The sequence below is a fragment of the Ovis canadensis genome, chromosome 3, assembly GCF_042477335.2.
Source record: "Ovis canadensis isolate MfBH-ARS-UI-01 breed Bighorn chromosome 3, ARS-UI_OviCan_v2, whole genome shotgun sequence".
NCBI classification, from domain to species: domain Eukaryota; kingdom Metazoa; phylum Chordata; class Mammalia; order Artiodactyla; family Bovidae; genus Ovis; species Ovis canadensis.
This window is the reverse complement of record NC_091247.1, coordinates 85,322,807-85,346,034: the sequence shown is the minus strand read 5'-3', so window position 1 is coordinate 85,346,034 and position 23,228 is coordinate 85,322,807. Positions and strand designations below refer to the sequence as shown.

The 23,228-nt window shown below is 34.4% G+C and overlaps 1 protein-coding gene and 1 long non-coding RNA gene across 4 annotated transcripts in view; one reads left to right on the top strand and one right to left on the bottom strand.

Moving 5' to 3' along the window:
• SOS1 (SOS Ras/Rac guanine nucleotide exchange factor 1) overlaps positions 1-23,228 on the bottom strand; it is a 129,568-nt gene that overhangs the window by 27,403 nt on the left and 78,937 nt on the right. For both annotated transcript variants that reach the window (XM_069583495.2, XM_069583496.2), the window contains exons 9-15: positions 16,071-16,198; positions 14,624-15,279; positions 5,587-5,668; positions 4,723-4,845; positions 4,124-4,227; positions 2,808-3,030; positions 1,610-1,729 (exon numbers count right to left, since the gene is read on the bottom strand). In XM_069583495.2, the coding sequence (XP_069439596.1) occupies positions 1,610-1,729; positions 2,808-3,030; positions 4,124-4,227; positions 4,723-4,845; positions 5,587-5,668; positions 14,624-15,279; positions 16,071-16,198 (1,436 nt within the window). The remainder of the gene's footprint in view (positions 1-1,609; positions 1,730-2,807; positions 3,031-4,123; positions 4,228-4,722; positions 4,846-5,586; positions 5,669-14,623; positions 15,280-16,070; positions 16,199-23,228) is intronic.
• LOC138437031 (uncharacterized) lies at positions 1,501-15,609 on the top strand. Of its 2 annotated transcripts, none has more exons than XR_011255733.1 (3): positions 1,501-1,598; positions 7,249-7,407; positions 8,402-11,367. It is a non-coding gene; the product is annotated as an uncharacterized lncRNA (long non-coding RNA). The 2 variants fall into 2 exon arrangements; XR_011255734.1 differs by lacking the exon at positions 8,402-11,367 and adding an exon at positions 14,546-15,609 and having other exon boundaries at positions 1,505-1,598.

Here is a 23,228-nt window from a genome sequence, read left to right as displayed (position 1 = left end):
TTATGCTTCCTTACTCCTCGGGGACACTGGTGAAAATTATATAAGTTCTAGCAGTCTCTAGAAATGGCCCTAAGAGTAAATAGCAAGTAAAGAAACATCTATTCAGGAAATTTACAATTCAGTAAGAGAGGCAAGAGTCTGCTTCCTTAGAGAAACTTGCAGAGGCGGGGGATGGGGGGACACAATTAGCCCAAAACACAGGGCTCCCATCTCCTTTGACATCTAAAATGTCAAGACTCACATCTTGACAGAGATGAAACAGCAGGGAGAAAAAACAGGGAATGGTAAATTGCCTGTAAGACAGATCTGATAGGTCAGATTTAACAACAACAACAAAAAAGATTTTAAAGCAGTCATTCTGAATTTATTAACAGAACTAAAGGGAAGTATGATTTAAAAAGCAAAGTGGCGAGGGGGGGTGGTGCTGATGACAGTGTGTATCAACAGGAGTGTCCTAAAAAACACAGGGATTGTAGAAGAAACCAAACAGAAACCGTGGATTTGAAAAATATGATAATTAAAATAAAAATTTTACTAGAGGGACTCAATAGTCAGTTTGAACTGGCAGAAGAAATACACAGTTAAACTTATAGAGGTATTGTTCTTCAAAAACGAAGACTAAGTAAACATTTTCCCATATACACAAAAACTAAGAGAACTGGTGCTAACAGACCCACCATATAAGAAGTGCTGACTTAAGTTCTTCAAGCTAAAAGCAAGTAACCCCAGATAGCAGTGTGAATCCACACAAAGAACACTGGTAATTATTTAATTATAAAAAACTCTGTAAATGCCTATTTTTCCCTCATTGGTTTTTTAAACTGATTTTAAAGAGCAACTGGATAAAATAATATGTATGTAATGTATTGTTGGGTCTATAACACATAGAAATGTAACGTATGTGAAATACATTGCCAAAAAGAGAGCAAAGCTGGGAAGGGCTAAGAAAATAATACCAAGTGGTAGTAAAAGCAACAATTATAACCATGCACTGCTAGATCTGCATCGTTAATTATAGGTAACGCGTGTTCCAATACCACAAAGGGACGCAGCGAACAGAGCTGCTGCTGAGTCGCGTCAGTCGTGTCCGACTCCATGTGACCCCATAGACGGTAGCCCACCAGGCTCCCCCGCCCCTGGGATTCTCCAGGCAAGAACACTGGAGTGTGTTGCCATTTCCTTCTCCAATGCGTGAAAGTGAAAAGTGAAAGTGAAGTCGCTCAGTCGTGTCCAACTGTTCGCAACCCCATGGACTGCAGCCTACTAGGCTGTCCATGGGATTTTCCAGGCAAGAGGACTGGAGTGGGGTGCCATTGCCTTCTTCAAGTGAATAGAACTATAGAGGAGTAACTTTTTTATATGTCACTGGAATTCGGGTATAATCTGAAACTAATTCTGTTATGATGAATGTGGCAAACCTAAAAGGCAATCATTAACAACAACAACAACAACAACACTTAAAATGCTGTTTTAGAAAAATATTCACTAACTGTCGAAGAAAGGCAGAACAGAGGAACAGCAACAAACACATGAGACACGGAAACAGAACTGCAGTGAGATTTATAACATAACTGACTGTTGCGAGATTAAGAAGACCGGTAAGACTTACTTCTCAAACCACAGAGTGAGATTAGTGGTATGCCGGATCATTTTCAGGAGATTAGGAGAATTAATTTCTTTGTCTTCTTTTGTCCACACACTTCCAACTAATTCTGATGGCTGTACAGCTCTAAAATCATCAAGACATAATTCTGTGATACTTTTCCCTCTAGTATACTGTTTTATCAAGTAAGTGAGATAAAAGGTTTATGAAAACAAGGTAAAACAAAAGCATTATAATATTGCATTTTTTCTATTGATTTTAAAAAATTTTGTATGCATGTACCTGTGTACTCTTTTTATTGCTTTAGAGCAGTATTTTGCTTTGGGCATGGGTGGAATTTCTTCACAGTGTCTTTCCCAGCACTTATAAATATTATCTAACAAATGAGGGTAAGAAAGTAGTTTGGGATAACTCTTTTAAATAATGATATAATAATTGAGGGTATAGTAATTACTGCAATTCATAAATCTCACCCCTCACCCCTTCAAGGAAGGGGAAAAACTCTCTTAGGAAGAGTCTTGGAAAAGAAAAACAAAAGGTTCTAACACTGATTTGGGGAACAGTGATGATCTTTGATGGGAAAGCTATACATTTAGTTTCCTTTTCCATTTAGTTATTTAAAAAATAAACAGCTTGAAATCTAAAAAGTCTAAATTTAAAACTAGAAACAGGCATGTTTTTTGAGATTAGCAGCTCTATCAATGTATAAAAACTAAAAAAGGTTAAATGGCCATGACTGAAGTTCGTAATGACAATGGTGCTATCTAACTCACCGCGCCCTTACTCTGTGTGGGGCAGTGTATTTATAGCGAAATGCTATAAATATACGGACTATTCTAAACCTTGCACAACAGCTCTAGGAGTAGGTGCCATCATTAACTCCGTTTCCTCTTGAGGAAACTAAGCAGCAGAGGAGTAAGTCACACAAGAAGATTAAAGTTGCCCGAGGATACGACAACACATGAATTTAGTAGATTCACTGACTGGGGCGACTGCATAGAGAGAGAAGTTATAAGCCCAGATAGGGCAAAGGCGATCAAGGAGTAAAAGAAGAGGCGTCTTCTATATGGAAGGCCTTATTACAAGACACTTGGTGTACTGTCTCATTATGTCTTATAATAATCTTACAAGCCAGAAATCAGATTTCATTTTTAAAGTTAACTCATTTGAAAGGATTTTTCAGCTTGAACATCAAATTACATACCGATATAGATCTGATTCAAGTAAAGTGAGTTGTCGAGCAATTTCTATTGGGTGTAAGGTAAGCAGGTCAAAAGTCTCGATGTGCCCAGGTCTGCTTATGTGCCACTCAACCGTAGGAGGTGAACTCTGAAATGTAATATTATGACCTGGCCCATTGTCTCTTGCAATTTTTTTCCTTTGGATTATTTTAGTGATGGATTCAACCCATTTTTTCATTGCTTTACCTGAAATAACATTATATGAAAAGTAACGTTTAAATATTTTACTCAATATTTTATTGAAAAAAAAAAAAGTTTAAAATCATATAAATGATACCTGAATATCTTTGTTATAAAAAGTTCATACAACCAAAATTTAAAAATGAAGTTCCCCTTTACCATTTCCCTGTTTCCTATCCCAGTCTCATTTCTCTTCATGTGGCTAACCATTTGTTAATAGTTTGGTATATATTCTTCCACATCCTTTATAAATAAAATGAGAAAGTAATTTATTTGCAGAAAATTTTCACTTCTATTGTTCTAAACTTTAGTGCAAAATATTATTTTATAATCCTCTCCAAAAACACTACCTTACACAAATAAGATTTATAATGATAGACCATACAACATTAGCCGTTAACCTAACAAACTGCATTTTATAAACCAAACAGTGCCATAGGACTGACTCCTTCCTTTTGTGTGTTTTTCATGCGGCTTTGTTTTGTACTAGGCATGAAAGTAGTATTATTTAATCCTTTATTTTTCGATTCTCATTTAAAGTGTACAGTGGAAATAGAAACAAGTTTGTCAAGGACATCTTTAGAACTAAAAGGGGAACTGGAGATCATCAATTCTAGCTCATTATGTTACTGAAGTCTAAAGAATCAAAATTATTTCAGCCAGTCATTTATCTAACAAGTGGCAGTGTTCAGAAGAGAACTCTTGTTTCCCAGGTCTCAGTCCAATATACTCTGCTGATTCTCTGATATATTACACACTGTTTCCCAGTCAGCCTCCATTGTGGTGTTACTACAACAGTTCCTAATTGTCCTCCGGTACACATACTTTCAGATGTGTAAAAACAGCAGAAATTGAGATTCTTTCTACCCAATTCCAAAATAATCAGTAGATTTACTAAACGACAATTCACTAGATCAACAGGATCATTATTAAACAATTTGTAGGTCAAAAAGATTTGATGAAAAAATTTTAACTTTTCCAGTTGGTTATGCTGGCATTATTATAAATACCTCTAAACTACAGTGAGTAGTGATGTTAGCTGGTAGTCACCATACTTTCATTACATATAAAACTAAGGCACTTAAAAAAAGAAACATACCTCTTACGGTTCCAATAAATTCCTCCATTCGCTGCAAAAGATCTGCATCTCTTTCAAAATCATAGAAGTGGTGCTCTACCCAGTGCCGACATACATTTAATACTCTATGGTAGTAACACAGAAGCAGCACTGAATTACATGGGAACTCAAACATAAACATTCATCACAATGAGAGGTATAAATGAAAACACAGTAACTCAACAAATTAAATACAGATGACCCTTGAATAACAGGGTTTGAACTGCATGGCTCCATCTATAATTTTTTTCCCCCACTAAATCTATACCACAGTACTACACCCTAGGCAGGTGGTTCAATCTGTGGATGTAGCGGTGATTGTAAAACTGGATTTTCTACTCTGCTGAGGGTCAGTGTCCCTAACCCCCAGGGTGTTCCAGGGTCAACTTTAATCTTCTAAGTGGCTTACCACCTTCAAAATTCTATTTTAATGAACACTTTTACAGTAAGTTCTGATAATTTCTCTTTACTTCACTCATTTTACATGTTACTTCCTCCTTGCTTGGGAAAGATCTTATTCACTTTAACTGTGAAACAAAAGTTCAACAAAGACTTATTTACTTATTTATTTTAATGCTTACCGCAGCTGCACAGGCTGTATATATTCTTTTCTAAATCTTTTTAGTTCTGCACTCAAGGGTTGGTCTCCATTCTCTATAGCGATGCGATCAGCTTCTGTTGGCTCAGGCTCCGGAATTTCAAACCTAACATAAAACAGAACAAACTAATGAAAAGATCGATTATATCAAATTATGCCAACAGAAAACTACAAATCTTTTCACTAGTCAGCACAATTAAGAAAGCGCTGTAAAAATTACTAACGATATACACAACAGTGAAAACAAGTGAGGTATCTATAGTGTAAAGACTAATTTTTAAAAAAGAAATGAATACTTGCCAAGATAAATAAAACTAACTAGAAATGTAATAAGGAATAAAGAATATAGGCAATGTCTAAAAAATAGGTATGATTATAAAGTTAAGGGCATGATATTAATTTTGGGCTTGTGTAATTAAATAATCCAACATAAACTTTTTTAATGGTAAGTTTTGAAAAGTTGAGTGCTCTTTGGTTAGAAACACTTCTCTTGATTATAGCACTTGTTCATTCCATTCTCCTCAACATGTGGTATATTAAAAAAATTCTATTTAGAACATTTAAATCATTAAAAATTCAATTTCCAGAGCCTAAATTCTACATTTTTATAGTTCTTCAACCTGGTTAATTCTATAAATTTGAAATTTCACATACTGAGTTTCCATGTAAAAATATATTTAAATAATCAAGACTAACATAGTAATATAAAACAAATGGTCTTCCAAGATATTTTCTTCTTAAAGTATTCTTGCACTAAAATGTAAAGCTCATTCAAAATATTTCTATACCTTAGCTCAATCTCATTAAAAAAATGAACAAAGAACTTAAACATTTTAAAATGACAGACCTTTCTATTATAAGACTCAGTAGTTCTTGAGGTTTACAAAAGGATCTATATGTTGTAAGAAATGTCCGAACAAAATTGGGATCTATGAAGAAAAAGGAAAAATATCTTATTAAAATCTTTTATGAAGAATGATTAAAATTATTATTTACATTTCCAAAAGAGATTAAATAGTCAACTTTTAAAGTCTGAAAGTGTTTTGACCACACAGGGTGCTTTGGACTTTGTAATCAATTACTAGCTTTAGTTTCTTCCTAAAGTAGTGGAAATATCATCAACACTAAAATTTTACATCAACTTGTTTCTTGACCTCTGCACACTCTGACTAGCTGATATTAAAACTCATTATTGACCGCAGAAATGCAAAGGGAAGAAAGGCAGAGCACAGAAGCAAGTTTCTACATGCTACCTGGATCTCAGAGCATCATCAGGTGGTTTCTCTCTCTCAAAACACACAAAGGCCACAGCAATAACCCATTACTTTTTCCTGCCATCCAGACTAATTTATCTAGGATCAGTTATCTAGATTTCTTTAAATCATGCCAACAGAGCATTCAACTGGAGATTAGATCTTATAATGTCGTTGATTAGGTTAAATTCAGTTTCTAAATTGTTTTGTTTGCTAGAGGTCTTAATTAAAACCGCTAAAAGATGCTTATAAACAAACACCTGTAAGTTATTAAAACTATTAAATGTATGAGAATATGTTGATTTGGCTCTGTTTACAACAACTTTTAATTACTTGCACTGCAAATAGACACAATGAGGGGGCTTTCCTGGTGGCTAAAGGTTGGACAAGACTGAGTGAGCATACACACAGACACAATCAGAGTTTCTCCATAAGAGCATGAGTCTTCAACTGCTTTTCATTCATCGTAAAGAAAGCAGCTGATTGAGTGTGACCTGCCTATTCCAATCTCTGACAGTATTCTCCCAACCCGTGGAGAAAGGCTGCTGTCGCCAGCACAAGAGACCTGGTGGCTGGGGGACAGCTTCCCATAACGGGGAAAAAGCCACTCACCAGTCACTGTAACTCGAATTTCATCAAGGCCCACGTTTAGGTGTTGAGAGTCTTTAAGGAGGAGGAGGGGAGAATTCATTAACTTGCGTTTTTTATTGGGAGTATCCTTTTCCTATCTCACATCAGTATGGAATGGTAAGCTCTAATTTAATGATAAATTTATTAAGAGTAGCAACTAAATTAATTTTTGTTAGACTACATACTGTGGGTTCTTTATAAGAAATACTATGTCTTTTATTAGCATAGAATGTAGCAAGAATCAGAACTTATTTGCATGGAAAACCTCTATTTAGTTTAATTTTTGTCTGATTAAGAATCACCCTAAATTTAGCCTGAAAGTAAAATAACTAATTTCCCACCTGCCAAAATAAAATTCATGGATTTATCATAAAACTCTATTTCCAATATACTGGTATATGTGGAACTAATGAACTAATTTAAATATCTGACAACCTTGAATTTAAGAGTATAATACTTTAAGTTAAAGAAAAACTTACATAATAAAATATATTCATTTTAAATCCCCTCTTCTCCTTTAGCTTCATACCTTCTGAGGCTAGTGTGGGTTACTGATAAAAGTAATTTAAACAGATACAATCCTTTAGTAATTTCCTCTCTGTTGGTATTTTATTGTTTGTCTTCAGTTACAGAGTTCCTCAAACGTTAAAGACTAATGTCTCAACCAGAAGAAAAGATTTTAAAACAGAAGGCTGTACAAGATTTTAAAACAGAGATTTATATCGGTTTCATCACAATCCTCCCTTCCAAGAATCTTCTTCCTGTTCTGCAAATCTATATGTAAGGTGAGGCTACTCAAAACATCATATATTTAGGAAGCAAAAGTAGTGGCCACTGTAGAGATACTGAACCAGACCTTAGTACAGAGTGCTCCAAATATCCCTGAGCAGTCAAAATTAAGGGTGACCTCTCCCTTTAGGGCAACCCACTCCAGTACTCTTGCCTGGAGAATCCCATGGAGAGAGGAGCCTGGTAGGCTATACAGTCCATGGGGTCGCAAAGAGTCGGACACGACTGAGCGACTTCACTTTCACTTTCTCCCTTTTTTAAAACAAAAGTTTAGTCTAAAAGTCTAAAATCAATATCCAGGTCCATTTTTTCTCAAATTCCACCTAGGGTAAGGCTAAAAATTTGTGGGATATCAAAGCTACTTTTAAGTTGAAAAACAAAAAAAGAAAGCTCTAAGTAAATTAAAGTATGTTTTAAACAAAGTTGGCTATTTTTAAAGGTAAACTATTTTAAAACAGTCTTTTCAGCTTATACCAAAGCTTCTGGCCATTTCAGTACTCTACTAACTAATGAAGATGCTGGGACAGGAATGGTGTGTCCCACTGCCACATCAGTCAAAAGGGATCACATCAATTCCTGGTGTCTGTTACGTAATGAATTCAAAGAGCATTCACATCATTCATTCCATATCATTTCTGTTAAGGGAGCAGGGTTGCTGCTGTTTGTCCCTTTCTACATAGGAGAAAAGTAACTGAGAGTTATCTAAAGTCACACAGTGGAGTGACAGAAATGGAATTGGAATCTGGATGGTGTGTTTTCTGATTTATTGCTTTTTTCTCCCATATCACATAACCTCCCTGTATTAAAGGATTTTGTTAAGGTTTCCAAAGCTGTGAGATCTACGAGTGAATCCATGAGTTATATAGTCACTATAGAAATTTACAGAAATTATTAATTCAGAATAAAGCTGTGAACTGCTAATCTTGGTTAAAGGCACTGAAGTCATTGAAAAATTAGCAGTCTAATTGTGATTCTGTAATTCTTGTTAAGCCTTCTTCCAGATTTTAGGAAGGAGCAGCTGTACCTTCCTGTACATTGTACTCAGAAGAGGAGTTTTTCGAGCTGGCGGTGAAATAAACACTCCCACAAGCATCACTGTTGTATTAACTTCTGAAGTGACTCAAGTTTAAGTTGTTTTTAGCCTGATTAGAAATTAGAGCAGACTTGCCAAAAGGAAAAACCAGCAGAAGCTAAAAATAAACCAAGAAAATCTGGCGAAACTTTAAATACTTTCAAACAACATCTTAAAGGCTGCATATATTCCCAGGCTTGAATTAATTCCGGCTCTATTTTTAGTCGAAAGCCATAGAAAACTGCTAATGAATGAAACACTTATATTAAGGAAGGACATAACATCTATACTTGAAATTTTAACACAAACTATCACATTCCAGATGCTGTTTTTATTTCTATTAATTTCCCTGTTTCAGTGATAGTAACACATATAATGCTACACTAACCACTGGAGACCTTTATCTTACTGATGATAGGAAAGCCCAAGATAATTACATACTCAAAAAACACCCATCAATAAGGACAGGTTATGTAATATTGTAGAAAAACAAAGTACCTACTTGACATTTATCAGACAATGATAGAAGCTAAGTTTTACACTGCCTCTGATGGTTGTAGAGCAACAGTTATCTCCCTATATTACAAAATGATGTTTCAGAGACAGATGGAAGGCAAATGCATTAAAAATACATCAGCCATGCTATGCTGATTCGGTTTTAACACATAAGCACAGATATTTGTGGAGAAAATGAAAATCAACTGTTTTGATATTCTCCTCTTTTTGTTTCTTGCTAGTGGATTTAATTCCACAAACTTCTTTCTCAAACATAAATCCTAGTGTATTTCAACATGACCAATGGTAGAAATGTCCTCTGTGGTTTTTCTTCATTTTAGCTAACACTCTGTTCTACTTGACTCTCAAAGCCCTGTACTAAGATTTCTATCCTGCTCTGCTTCCCTTCCCTCTGTCTACCCAGCCTCTCTGTATGTACAAATTATCTTCCAAGTTTACCATCGTGTCCCTTGTCGAGGTCCAGGTTATTTCAAATCAGATATCTTCTATTTTCTGCTAGTCTTTAGCTGCCTGTCTCTCTCACTCTAAAGCTATTCTTCCATAATATTTTATTGTACATTTCTTGAAAATCTTATGAAATCAGAATATAATTACTATAATGTTCAGAATACAGCATATTACATTTGAGGTGAAAAACTTAATCCTTTTTTTTTCAACACATTTTTATTGGCAAGGTCAATACATTTATGAAATATTTGTTACATAGAGTTATTTATGTAAACACCCCTCCCCCAACCACCATAGTGAAACACTGTTAATCAGGATGTCTGTTCATGTGATAATTCTCCCTTTAATATAGCCATTTAAAATGCCACAAGAAACAATAAGCTCCTCAACAAGGATTTATAAACAATCACTCTTGAATTCCTTAAAAAAGGAAACAGACGCTATGCTGACGCACAAACACTTAAAAAAAAAAAAATCAGAGTTTAAAAATAGTACCGCACTGCCCTATAGATCAAAAATTGTTCAAAAGTTTTTTTTAAGAGCTAAAACACCCAAACGGCGCTTATAGAGAACACAAACTTCAAAGAAATCTAATGCAGTTTTTTTTTTTGCAAATTTTCTATATGAGGGCCTAAAATAGCAGTAAATATTTTAAAGAAAAATATGAACTGGCTTAAGCTTTTTTAATATCACTTTCTTTAAAATCGAAGTTCACCATGTATGGGAAACCCCTTTTTCCCACACTTTAAAATGAAAAGTTCTTTTTATATAATGTCAGATCTAAAGAGACCCCCTACCTCAAAGTCATCTCATTTCTCTAAAAAAGACTATCAAAACCAGACACACCATCTCCAAATGTTTCTTTACACGTTGTTTCAAAGTCTCAATAATGAATTTATACTAAATTATTTCCTGTGACTCTTGAATAGAACTGAAATTCCTACTTTCATCTCCTCTTTTTTATGCATATTGCTTTGTGTTTTCTTATTGTAAATAAAGGTCTCTTCATATCCTTGCCAGATCCAGAATGATACATCTAACAAGACAATTTCCCCCCACACCATTTCAGATGAATTCTGAAGTTCTGATGTAGTTAGCAAATTACTGCTATGCCCAGAAACACTGGATCTGCAGCACCATATATTAAATTCTACATAAGACTCTGTTGTAATCTTTTGAACAACAATTAAGCACTTTCCAATTCACCTAAATTTACACAGCAAGTAACACCAATAGATTGGATTTTGTTAAAAACTAAAAAATTATAATGACCAACATCTAACTATAAACTAAAATCTATGTATTAAAATAGAAGTTATCCATAGTTCGAATTTATTACCTATTTCAATAAGAAAAAAACCGTACTCTGACTCTATCTTCATAGTAAACCCATGTTTGCCCAGAAGTGAAGAGCCATTTATATTCCTGGTAATTCAAAAAATTCTATTTTGACTGTTCAATATATGTAATAAAAATTATACTATAATCTAAAAATGAAAAAAAATTCACCTTGTATGAGTCAGTGTAACATGGCAGAAAATAAACTCTATATTTAGAGTCAAGAAACCTGATTTCTCATACTCTTTCCTGCAATTAACTGATAGGATTTCTGGCAAGTCACATAACCTTCAAGGCCTTGGGTTTGGGTCTATAAAGTGAACGACTGAGCATTTGAGATCTGTAGCTCTGTTTTATAAATTACTGTAAAACATCTGAGTGAGCCAGTTGACTGAAGCCACAGTGAAGTCTGAATTAAGGAAGGTTAGACGACTTTTCTGTTTTTCGATGACAATGTCTGACCAAGCTATAATCTAAAAAACGTCTCTAAGTAGTGCTTATTAGTTACTGGATTTTCCTCATGTATTACAGCCAATGTCTTCTATTACAATTCTATACAACATAATAAAAACATGCAACCTAACTTTTAGCTTTTGTTTCAGTGCAAGCCACAACTTACAGTGTATGTTCTGATAAAAAATACCTATCAAACTACTGAACCAAAATTAAATAGAGCAGACCAACAGTTCTTAAAACAAATGGTTAATCCATTATCACTGTGTGAGGACTCAGAGTCCAATCAAGCTGGAAAAGGTCTTAAAAAATAGCTGCTTGAATGTTTTACAAGTTCGTACATGGTCTATTAAAAACACATTCTATGTTGCCAGTAATACATTTATCATAGACCTTACAGAAGTCAAATAAGCTAGTAATTAATACTTATTGGTATATACGGTAAATCACAGTTCATGAAAGCTGCTTGTGGATTTTAGTTACACTAGTAATATATTTATGACATAAGTTAAAATATTCTATTAATCTTCAAAATAAAATAGAAAAGAAAAATGTCAAAAAAAAACTTAGCTATAATACTTTAAACCCAACACTGGCTTTTTATTCCCCAAGAAAATTAATGAAAGGAATTTTTAAAAAACTTTAACATTTTAAAAAAGAAAAAGATCTTGTCAATTTAAATTTGGATACACTTAACTTTACAAAGTTCTATAAATCTAGAAAGCTGAGTGCATATTAATTAGAAGTAAAATTATTTAAGTTATTCTATTCAAAAGCTAAAGATTAATATAAATGAGGGTGACTATCAAAAATAACTAATAAAACACCATAGCAAATGTACTATGTCTATAGATTTGGTGAGCACTGTGTATATTAAGAAGACTGCCAAGACTAAAGAAAAACTATCAGCTATGCTTGTTAAGTTTTGTTTGTTTTAAAGTATCTTTATTCAAAAAATAAATAAAATAGGTCTCTAGAAAAGAAATATTTAATTGTAGCACTATAACTACTTATTAATAATCATAAGTTAGTTCTGTGAAATAAAGCAAGCAGTAAAGAATATTTTTATCATGAACAGTAGCGCTTTAAGGAAAACAATTATATTAAAAAATTTGAAATTTGAAAATATTTTCTAAATCAAATACCACTTGACTTGATAGGAAACACTAGTAAATCTTCTTTAGCACCTGCCACTTGTACTGCTCTACAGAAGAAAAAAGAGTAGCGCTTCTGTCTCACAAACACAGATAAGAAGCTAAGGATTAATTACACTCTCAGTAGTCTAAGAACCCAAAACAAAGGTATTTAAAATAAAATGATGGATGCTTTAGAATGTTTAGGCTAAAAATTTCTGTGAATCTTCTAAGATACAAGAATCAGAATAATGTGGCAAGAAGAACAATTTGAACTTTCATATCCTTAAAAATCCCTTAAGAAGGACCAAAGAAATAACTCTTTTGCAACCATAAATTTCTGGTAATTGAATAGTTTTTAAGCTGTATTCTAGATCTTAAAGAAGTTGATGGTGATCAGCTAAATAGATGGGTCATATTTACTACTGAAATTGCACATATCAAAATTAGTTTCACATGTAAAAAAAGATGACAGAATAATGTATTTATTTTTCATGCAAAATCCTAGGCAGCTTATTTGAATTTTCTATACCTGGATTTTTTATTTTTGTGTCAGCAAAATGAATACAATGACTACATAAGTTTCTAAGTGAAAAATCAATAGTAAAATTGATTAATAAAATCAATTTTACTAAAAAGAGTAAAAATCCCAGAGTCTTTTTTTGTTATAGTCAACATGTTTCAGTTACTGCCTGCTTACTACCAAATGGCATATGCTTAAAGAGCCTAAACTGCTTTTAAAATTACCTATGAGGAAAAAAAAACACTATTATATTACAACAGAAAATATTAGAAAAGAACTACCAAATTGAGGCCAAATAAAAACTAGAAACAAAACACAGGCTTATTATCCCAGACATGTGGAGATAATGAAAGAGCTCATATTTATAACATGCTTTGAGATCACAGAAACAGAATCATAATTTCACTTTTTTGCAAGCTGGCCCTGAGAGTTTCCAGGCCATATGAGTAGTTCTGACCAGGTAATTAATAAATTAAACAGATTAACAGTGTTGAATACCATTCATCTTTATTACAGTGGATTACAGTTAACGGATATTCTTAAAAGTTTAATTGAACTGGTGCCAGAATAGTTTCCAGAGAGAACTAAGAGCCCATTTGAAGAACTTTAAAAGCTGGAGAAATTTCCCCAGAAACACACGTATCCTAGAGATAGAAGTATATTTAAGCAAAAAGTCTGGAGATGGAGGTTAACTTATACATTCAACTATTTTAAGACCAGCACTTGTAAGAGTTATGTTTGATTTTATATATCTTTGTAATAAAAGCACTCTTTGAAAATAAGTTTATAAAGAGCTTTCACCTATAGTATTTCATTTATTCTTTCCAACAATATTCTAAGATAGCTGTTGTGATGTTGATTTTTGAGATGAAAATTATGCTACTTCTGAAACCTTAAGGAACTGTGATAGAGTGAGGGTGTGAATCTAAATTTAGTGCTCTTTCCACAGTATTTTATAATCCTCAAAATTCCTAATATGTAGGGAAGCTGAAGAAAACCGGAGTATCATCTGTTACCTTATTAGAAGAAATAAAATTAAAGAATCGGCCATTACATTTGTTCCTTACCTTCCAAACATTATATTTGATTCAGCCCACTTAGAGACAAACATGTCTCAATACTCTAGGAAACCTCCAAACCCCGATGTTTATCTCTAAAAATTGCCATAATAAGGTACATTGTTTTCTAAATAATATCAGTTGTAAATCAATCCTGAAAATTTAAAAGACCCCAGGATTGCTAAATTTAATAAATTTTAGGAATGCAAATTAAGAAAAAGCAATGCTGTATATATTTGTACTACTGGTACCGTTTTGGTAATGGATACATAACATATATTAGAATTTTTACTTATTTTATAATCCCAGTAATGAAAGAGAAAAAAGACATAAAGGAGTAAAACAATTTTTAGATCCTAATGATGACTGATTTATCATTAGTTTCGGTCTTATTTTTGCCACTGGCTAACTGGGTAAATTTAGCCCAGTAACTTTATTTATAACTCCGATTGTAAAGTTAAAAATAACATATGTGAATGTGGTAGAAAAATGATAGAACTTCATAGAATTATAAAGTGGCAGTATTTTTAGTCAAAGGAAAATGAACTCTGACAATGCAGAGGTCTTTTGTTGTCAGTTTGCTTTCTATTTTAGGCACAATGACCTGTGCAGCAAAGAAATATCAGCCTGAAGGAGGAGAGTGAAAGTGACAGGCAAGTTCATACTTCTTACCTGCATACATGTGGTATGTGAGCCTCTCTATAAGTTTAATAACGGTTCCTGCCTTGATAATTGGAATTCCAGCTTTGGGCTGCACGTTTTCTTCAAATATGATATTTTCCTCAGAGTCAGGCTCTGCAAATCTGTACACGTCAGCACTGGGGAGCCTCATCTGCTCCTCCTTTTCTTCCTGCAGCATGGTCACGTCGAGCATTCTTTCCAGGGTACTCCGGTACTGTAAAGATATCAGTGCTGCCATCCAATTGTTCTTCTCTTCAGCTGACTTGGCAGAAAATATAACACTATTTTCATCTTTTAAAATTATTTCAAAAGCATGCTTGTACTCACTGGTGTCATCTTTGTCATTAATTTGTACCTTTCTCATAAAAAACTTTTCTTTAAGACGATATTCTGCATTGCTAGCACCAGGTAGTCTTGGCTGCCCATGATTTGATTTACAGCAAATCATTAAGCCATCAAAGAGAAATATGTGTCTCTCATGTTTGGCTCCTACACGTGTTAGAGTTCCTTCCATTATAAACTCATTGCAACACTGTCCAATGTCTTTTCCCTCCCAACCATCAATATTCTTCTGAATCTCGTTCATTTTCTTGATTGCTAGTTGTTTCCCCTTCATTTGCTGACTATAAAACCGACATGCAGATTCACTGGGATAAAGGAAAAAAACACTGTTAGTACAAAGATGACAGGGAATCTATAATTCATGAATATAAACAACAGTGCTAAAGTATATTTTTAAAAGTTGCACTGTGAAGGTTTTCACTGATTCTCCAAATATATTAGTGTTACAAAGTTGCACAATTTTGGAAACTAAAGCAACACATTAGAGACATTTTTTTAGTGCTCTAAAAAGAACAACTGACTATTGACAAAAATCTACCCTATATATTTAGCTACAGAATGATTATTTCTACCATGGCTACTAAATATTTAGAATGACAAGTATTACAAAGTAGCCCAATACAGTGAAAAAAAAAGTAAGAGATTAAAAAATTTATCTAGAAATGCTTAAGTAGACAATACCTAAAGCTAAAAACCATGCACTTACTATAATTAGGAAACTGGAAGCATATTATCTGAATTAATGCCTCGAGTTACATAATCCCTAAAATAAAGGCCACTACTAATTTTACTTTGACAGAACAATGTTGTTGACATAAATCTACCCAATACATTTGCTCTATCTCTCCTTTAGCTTACCAGTTGACTCTCAGGAGGTCTTGTCTGGGAGTATGCAAGGAAAATGCACAAATATGAAAGGTTTTCAAACAATAACAAATTCTCTTGGCTTTGATGTCACTTCCTCTGAAAGACCAAGCTTGTCACTAAAAGTATTTTCTTCATTGTTTACTTGAGGAGGGACCAGGGATCCCTGAATTTATACCACAGTATTGAGGGTGAAAAGGAGGATTATTTTTTAAAAAGTGAAAATATTCACCTCAGTCTTCGTTTTGCAAGACTTTTAGAACATATTTTTTCCATACCACTCTGAACATTAAGCAAAGCTGTTATTGCTTGTTTCAAACATTCTTTGTCTTCTTGATCCTCACTCTTTTCTTCTAACTGCTGCAAAGTTAAAAAAGACAAATCTGAATTAACAGAACAGTTCTGGATAAAAATAAAACCCATTTTATTGATAAAGATAACACTGACTCAACTCTGCTGCAATTAAGTTTTTAGTTTTGTCATAAAATGTATTATTCTTTTTAAAAGTCCCTTTCTTCTAATATGTATCACTATCTGTATGAATATGGAACCTAGTTTTCCTAGATTTTGAGTGAAACTAGTAAAATATATATCAGTGGAACTCAAGCACACTTTCAATTACTGGCTAAAGATACTACATGTGCCAGCAGAAAAAGTAAAGTAGAAACAGTGTTAAAAGATGTCACACCTTCTGACAGGCAGCAATGTGCATTTTTTCAGACAAATATTACTGAAAAGAAATGAGGAATATGAATTATATTTTTAACTATCACAGGTCTTGGAACAGCAGTAGACACATAGGTGAGATTTTTTTTTTAAGTTGTGTAATTTGGTCTTAGGCTTCTGATTGCCACATTACTGTTCTCGGCAATGGAATGCTTAAGAAAGATGCTTAAATATGCAGAGAAGGATGCAATATAGTATAAAGGCAGTTGAAGATACAAGGCCTCAGATCAAAATTTGACTCTTACTTTCTGTGTGGACTTGGGGCAAGTTATTTCATTGAGTCCCACTTTTCCTGTCAAATGAGGTTATAAAATGCCTACTTTGCTTATTTTCTGGGGTTGCTATTAAAAGTCAAAGCACTCTGAAAAAAATCAAAGTCCTTTGCAAAATAGTAATGTACAACATTATTGTAAACTGCTTTCCTTTATAATTTAACTACAGAATTAACACTAGTATCATGAAGAACTTTGTCAGTATTCACATGTGAAGATTTTGAGTAAAACTAGGAATGTATGTTAGTGGAACTCAAGCACATTTTCAAATACTAGCTAAAGATACTACATGTGCCAGACAGAAAGTCTGTCTTAACAGAGATTGAGTCATTAATAATTATTAATAATCAATATGACAAGGTGGTGATAATTCAAGCAAGCAATTAACTGAGGTATAAGTGACAATAATTCAGTAACCTTATAAATCTGTGGCTATCAAAGAGAAGTTAAGAAATAACATATATTAACAGAGTTTTCATGCAACATTTGAGAATACTTAGTCTCTATCATAAGTGAAAAAGACTTCAGAAATAAAACCATAAAAAATTCAAAGTAGTTTACAAAGGCTTACTTTTCAATGAGCTTTATTATCCTTTAGCATTGGGTTGGCCAAAAAGTTCATTTGGGTTTGTAAGATGTTACAGAAAAACCCAAACAAACTTTTTTGCCAACACACTTTAAAAGCCTTATGTTCGAGAGGCGTTTCTTAAAGATTAATAATACATTCTTTTTTGTTTCAACTGATAAAGGTTACACACACACATGTGTGTGTGTCTACTAATGACCTATGAAAAGTAAACATATTCAATGCTCCAAACCATTTTTATAAAAATAATTTACTTAAAATATCTTAATGCTCAAATATTTCAGAAGTAACAAATATAAAACATTAGGTCTTATTATTCAAATTTCTTATATCCATTATTTAAAATTCACTGAGGCATAATCCACCCTCTCTGGAAATTTAGTCTCATTTGTGTTAAATAGAACAAAAATCTAGTCACAAAATTTCCAACATAAAAAGGGTTGCAGAGGAGACAGTTTTTAAAGGATAAGAGACTTAAAAATAGATACATTAAAAAATGCAAATACTTTTTATTCATAGTGTTCCTCTTCACTATGGTCAGCTATATCTATATTAAAGAAAGCCAATGGCCAAGTTTTCATGAAGGTAACTAGGTTTTTACTTAAGGGTAGGCTGAAAGCTGGATTCTGGGTAATCTTTCAAAGTATCTTCCATCTCTATTGGGCTTCCCTTGTGGCTCAGCTGGTAAAGAATCTGCCTGCAATGCGGGAGACCTGGGTTCGAACCCTGGGTTGGGAAGATCCCCTGGAGAAGAAAATGGCAACCCACTCCAGAATTCTTGCCTGGAGAAGCCCATGGACAGAGGAGCCTGGCGGGCTACAGTCCACAGGGCTGCAGTCAGACACTACTGAAGCAACTTAGCACACAACAGAATATTAGAGTCCTTTATATTCTATCCTTTGATTTTTTAATATCATTAATTCAGGCAAAAATACCGGAAGTCATATAAGACACACAATTCTAACACACATAAAAAGTATTTTCAAAGCAATAGATCCATTCAGATATGCATTTGATTTTCTATTCTAAAAAATGTTTTAAATTTCTGAGTCATGTTATCTACCATTAACTACAGCATTTCACGGGGCTTTTCTGGTGGCTCAGATGGTAAAGAATCTGCCTGCAATGCAGGAGACCTGCGTTTGATCCCTGGTTGGGAAGATCCTCTGGAGGAGGGCATGGCAGTCTACTCAAGTATTCTTGCCTGGAGAATCCCATGGACAGAGGAGACTGACAGGCTACAGTCCATCGGGTTGCAAAGAGTCAGACACGACTGAGCTACTAAGCACAGCACAGTATTTCACATACAGAATATACTGGTATATCAAAAATATTTTAAATGTATTTTAAAAGCATAAATGCAAAGTCTTTGAAAAAACATGAAACTTTACTGATGAAATAATTTTAAAATGTAATATTTACCTTTATAGCATTAGTCAAGCATCTAAAACAAATTTCAACGTAATAAATGACTTCTTATAAGCATTCTTTGCTTCTTTTACTTAACATAGCTGATTTAAACTGGGCATTGGTGAAGAATAATTCAAGTTAACTATCACCAAAGAGGTAGCTTATTGTTGCTACAGAAATAAAGCAAGGGCAATTAGTATGTAAATGAAACTTTACAAAGCAGCATCTTCTTGTTACCAAAGTGATATCCATGCTTTTCAGCAACAATTTAATTTTACAAATGCTGTTCACTAAAAGTTGCAAATCTTGATGATATATTGCCATATATGAAAATATACTTAACCTTATTCAGAGAATCATATTCTAAAGCACAATGGTAACTCATAATGGTCTATAGAGATGGTTATATTTACATTTTCAAAAGAAAGGAGTCACTTTCACCAGTGATTTGGGGTGGGGAGGAATCCTTTAGAAATAAGTAGAAGGAGCAGTAGTCAACATGGTATATTGCGTGCCCAAAGGAAACCCTGAGAAACTGAGCACTGAAGAATTGATGCTTTTGAACTGTGGTCCTGGAGATGGCTCTTGAGAGTCTCTTGGACTGCAAGATCAAACCAGTCAATCCTAAAGGAAATCAGTCCTGAATATTCATTGGAAGGACTAATGCTGAAGCTGAAACTCTAATACTTTGGCCACTTGATGCGAAGAACTGACTCATTGGAAAAGACCCTAATGCTGGAAAAGATTGAAGGTGGGAGGAGAAGGGGACGACAGAGAATGAGATGGTTGGATGGCATCACCGACTCTATGGACATGAGTTTGAGTGAACTCTGGGAGTGGGTGATGGACAGGGAAGCCTGGTGTGCTGCAGTCCATGGGGTCGCAAAGAGTCGGACACGACTGAACAACTGAACTGAACTACGAGGCTATACACTGGAAAAACATAATTCACAATAGTATTCAGTAGGTGAATAAAATTAACAATTGATTTATACCTTAAAAAAATAAAGTGTTGAACCTGACACAATTTTATGAGTCCAGCTCACAAACAAATTGTCCAATTCACAATCAAATAATGCCTTCTCTTTTAAAAAAACAAACTTGAATCTATATGCTTTTATTTCTAGAAATTAGTTTTCTCCAACACGAAGTAATATAAAATGAAGGAACTGCCAATTACTTGATGATCGAGGCAGGCAGGACCAGAACCCAGGAGTCTCATCTCTCAGCCCTTTTCAATATACTATCCAGAGAACTAAAAAGACTGTAAATACCTGTTTAAAAAATATTCATCAAATAAAACTTACTGTATTCAAATGGCAAATTGCAATGCATAAGGATGACAAAACATATCATCAAGGAATAAACACTGTAGCATAACTAAATTGCTGTGCTGTACACCCGAAGCTTCCACACTATTGTAAACCAACTGCACTTTTATAGTTTTTTAAAAATACATACTAATATAATTAAGATTTGGAAAATAAAGATTTCTCTTTATCTTAAATATTATATATACATATAAGATTTCATCACAAAATGTGAGAACAAAAGCAAAGATGGGAATCACGAGGTAAATTTCATAACAGGAAGTTCCTTCCTTTCCCCTCAAAAGTTATTTTCTGAGTCAAAGTAATTTCATATATGCAGATAATTCTACAATACATAAAATTTCAACCAGTATATGATTTTAATGATATTAACAAAATTTGATCTTCTTTACTTAACCCTCATTTTCCCCCAAGACAAGTAAGGAGATGACCATTTTCAATATGGTATATATTACATGAAATAAATAGTATAGCAGTAAAATAGTATAATTCTTCAATAATTATAATTTAAATGAAATAGTATCTTTATTAAATTAGTCAATGGTTGAATATATAAAAAGGAAATCTTAAAATATAAATTATAACATGACATAGTTCACTATTAGGAAATAAAAGCAAAATGTTCAAAGTTGTTGAGGAAAGTCACAAGTCTTATTAAGATAATTAAACGGTCTTTTGTACATTTTTAGAAACTATTTAGAATATTAGCAGTAGCTGACTGGAAACAGACTCAAAAGGGCAGTCTATAGAAGACTTCCAGTAAAGTTCCAATCAGAATTAATTTAACAAACATTTAATTAACCGTCTATCATTCATGAAGAAAGTGAAAGTCGCTCAGTTGTGTCTGACTCTTTTCAACCCCATGGACTGTAGCCTGCCAGGCTCCTCTTGGGGATTCTCCAGGCAGGAATACTGGAGTGGGTAGCCTTTCCCTTCTCCAGGTGATCTTCCCTACCCAGGAATCGAACCAGGGTCTCCTGCATTGCAGGAGTATTCTTTATCAGCTGAGCTACCAGGGAAGCCCCTATCATTCGTAAGTAATAAAAATATGATAGTGAGGAAGCAAAATCTGGTCACTGCTGTTAGAGCTTAGAGTGTTAAAAGAGAAGACAAATGAACAACAAAATGATATAATGGGGAAACACAGGGCACTCTGGAAATATACAGCAAGAATCCCTAACCTAATAAAGGGACAGAAGAATACAGCAAAGAAGTCTGCCAGAAAGAAATGACTATAAGGTTTGAAGGATAAGAATGGTTTACCCATGGGGCAACAGAGGTACAAAAAAATGTATTAGGCAGAGGAAACAGCTTGTTAATTCAAAGAGTTATTTAGGGCCAACATTGAGAGAAATGAGGCTGAAGAGTAGAACTTGGTGAGTGGGAAGGGGTTAGGGGTGGACAGAAGTGATGGGTCAAGATGCTGGAGAAGTCAAAACAATAACCAAGCCAGGACTTGCAATCCTTATTAGGAACTTGAACATTAACCTGGGTCAATGGGAGCCGTTAAGGATTTGAAGCAAATGGCAACCCACTCCAGCATTCTTGCCTCGAAAATCCCACAGACGGAGGAGCCTAGTAGGCTACAGTCACGGGGTCACAAAGGGTCGGACACAACTGAGCGACTTCACTTCACAATGGTATCAAATCTGCATTTTAGAAAGATGGCTTTGGTTTGGTTACCCAGTCAACACCAAATTGGGGGATGGGTGGGGATGAGACTAAATGGAGATTTGTGAGAACCCAGATGAGATGATCACGGCTCTCAGGGTACTGAGAAGAAATGAACAGAAGATGAAATCAAAAGATCCTTTTCAAGAATGAAAAGGACTTATTCGGTCAGTAGGGGGCTTTTCTGATGGCCCAGCGAGTAGAGTCTGTTTGCAATGCAGGAGACACCGGTTCAATCCCTGGACCTTGAATATCCCCTGGAAGCGGCAATGGCAACCCACTCCAGTATTCTTGCTTGGAAAATCCTATGGAGAGAGGAGCCTGATGGGCTATAGTCCATAGGGTCGCAAAGAGCTGGATACGACTGAGCAACTAACAACACACACACACACAAGTGGATGTAATGTGGAAAAGGACAGAGAAGAGTTGAGGACTTCCAGGTCTCTATTTTGAGTAACCAAATGGATAGTGGGACCACTTCACTGAGTGAATTAACACAGAAAGAGTGGTTTTGCTGGGAAAGATGAGGAGTTTTCAAGAAAGTGAATTTGATTTGCTTACATAATAAATAAGCACAGCTGTTCAAAAGATAGGTGGACAATAAACAGCCTACACTGCCCCATTTCCTCTTTCATACCCCTCTCTTCATTTAATCTCTTTAATCTTACTGAAATCAGCATAAATTCCTGATTTTCTTCATGCTACTAAAAGTAACCTTTGGATTGATACATCTATTATCTGACAGCAAAGGGGTCACTGCTTTTTCTATGTAAACTTCATGAGTAAATGATGAGATGGGAGTGGGGGAGGGGAAGGGTGTGACAGGGTTCAGGACATACTATTCCCCAATCTGGCACCTTGGTATACTGAATACTTTAAAAGTTGAAGAAGTTTGAGAAAACAGCATAAGGGAAAGAGAAGGTCAGTGACCTTCCCATTTCTATTTTCTCAAGTTCCTTCAGTTTAAAATACTCAATATGTGAGGTTCCTGTGTCATGTAAAACTTACATTAAATAAATCTGTATGCTTTTCTCCTGTTAATTTTTTGTCAGTTTCCTTTTCAGACCCAGCCAGAGACTCTAATAGGGTTGAGGAAAAAACTGTCCTCCCCTACAGGTGCTTGGGAAAGGAAATAATCTGAAAAAATAAAAAAGCATATTGTAATGGAGAACAGTATGGCTTGTTAATTGTATCTCAATAAAGGTGTTTCTTTAAAAAGCAATAATTTAATACTTTAAGCTAACTATATGCTCTTCAATTTTCTGTATATCTATTAAAGTGGAAGTGTTAGTCACTTAGTTGTGTCTGACTTTTTGTGACCCCACAGCATGTAGCCAGCCAGGCTCCTCTGTCCATGGAATTCTCCAGGCAAGAATACTAGAGTGTGTAGCCAT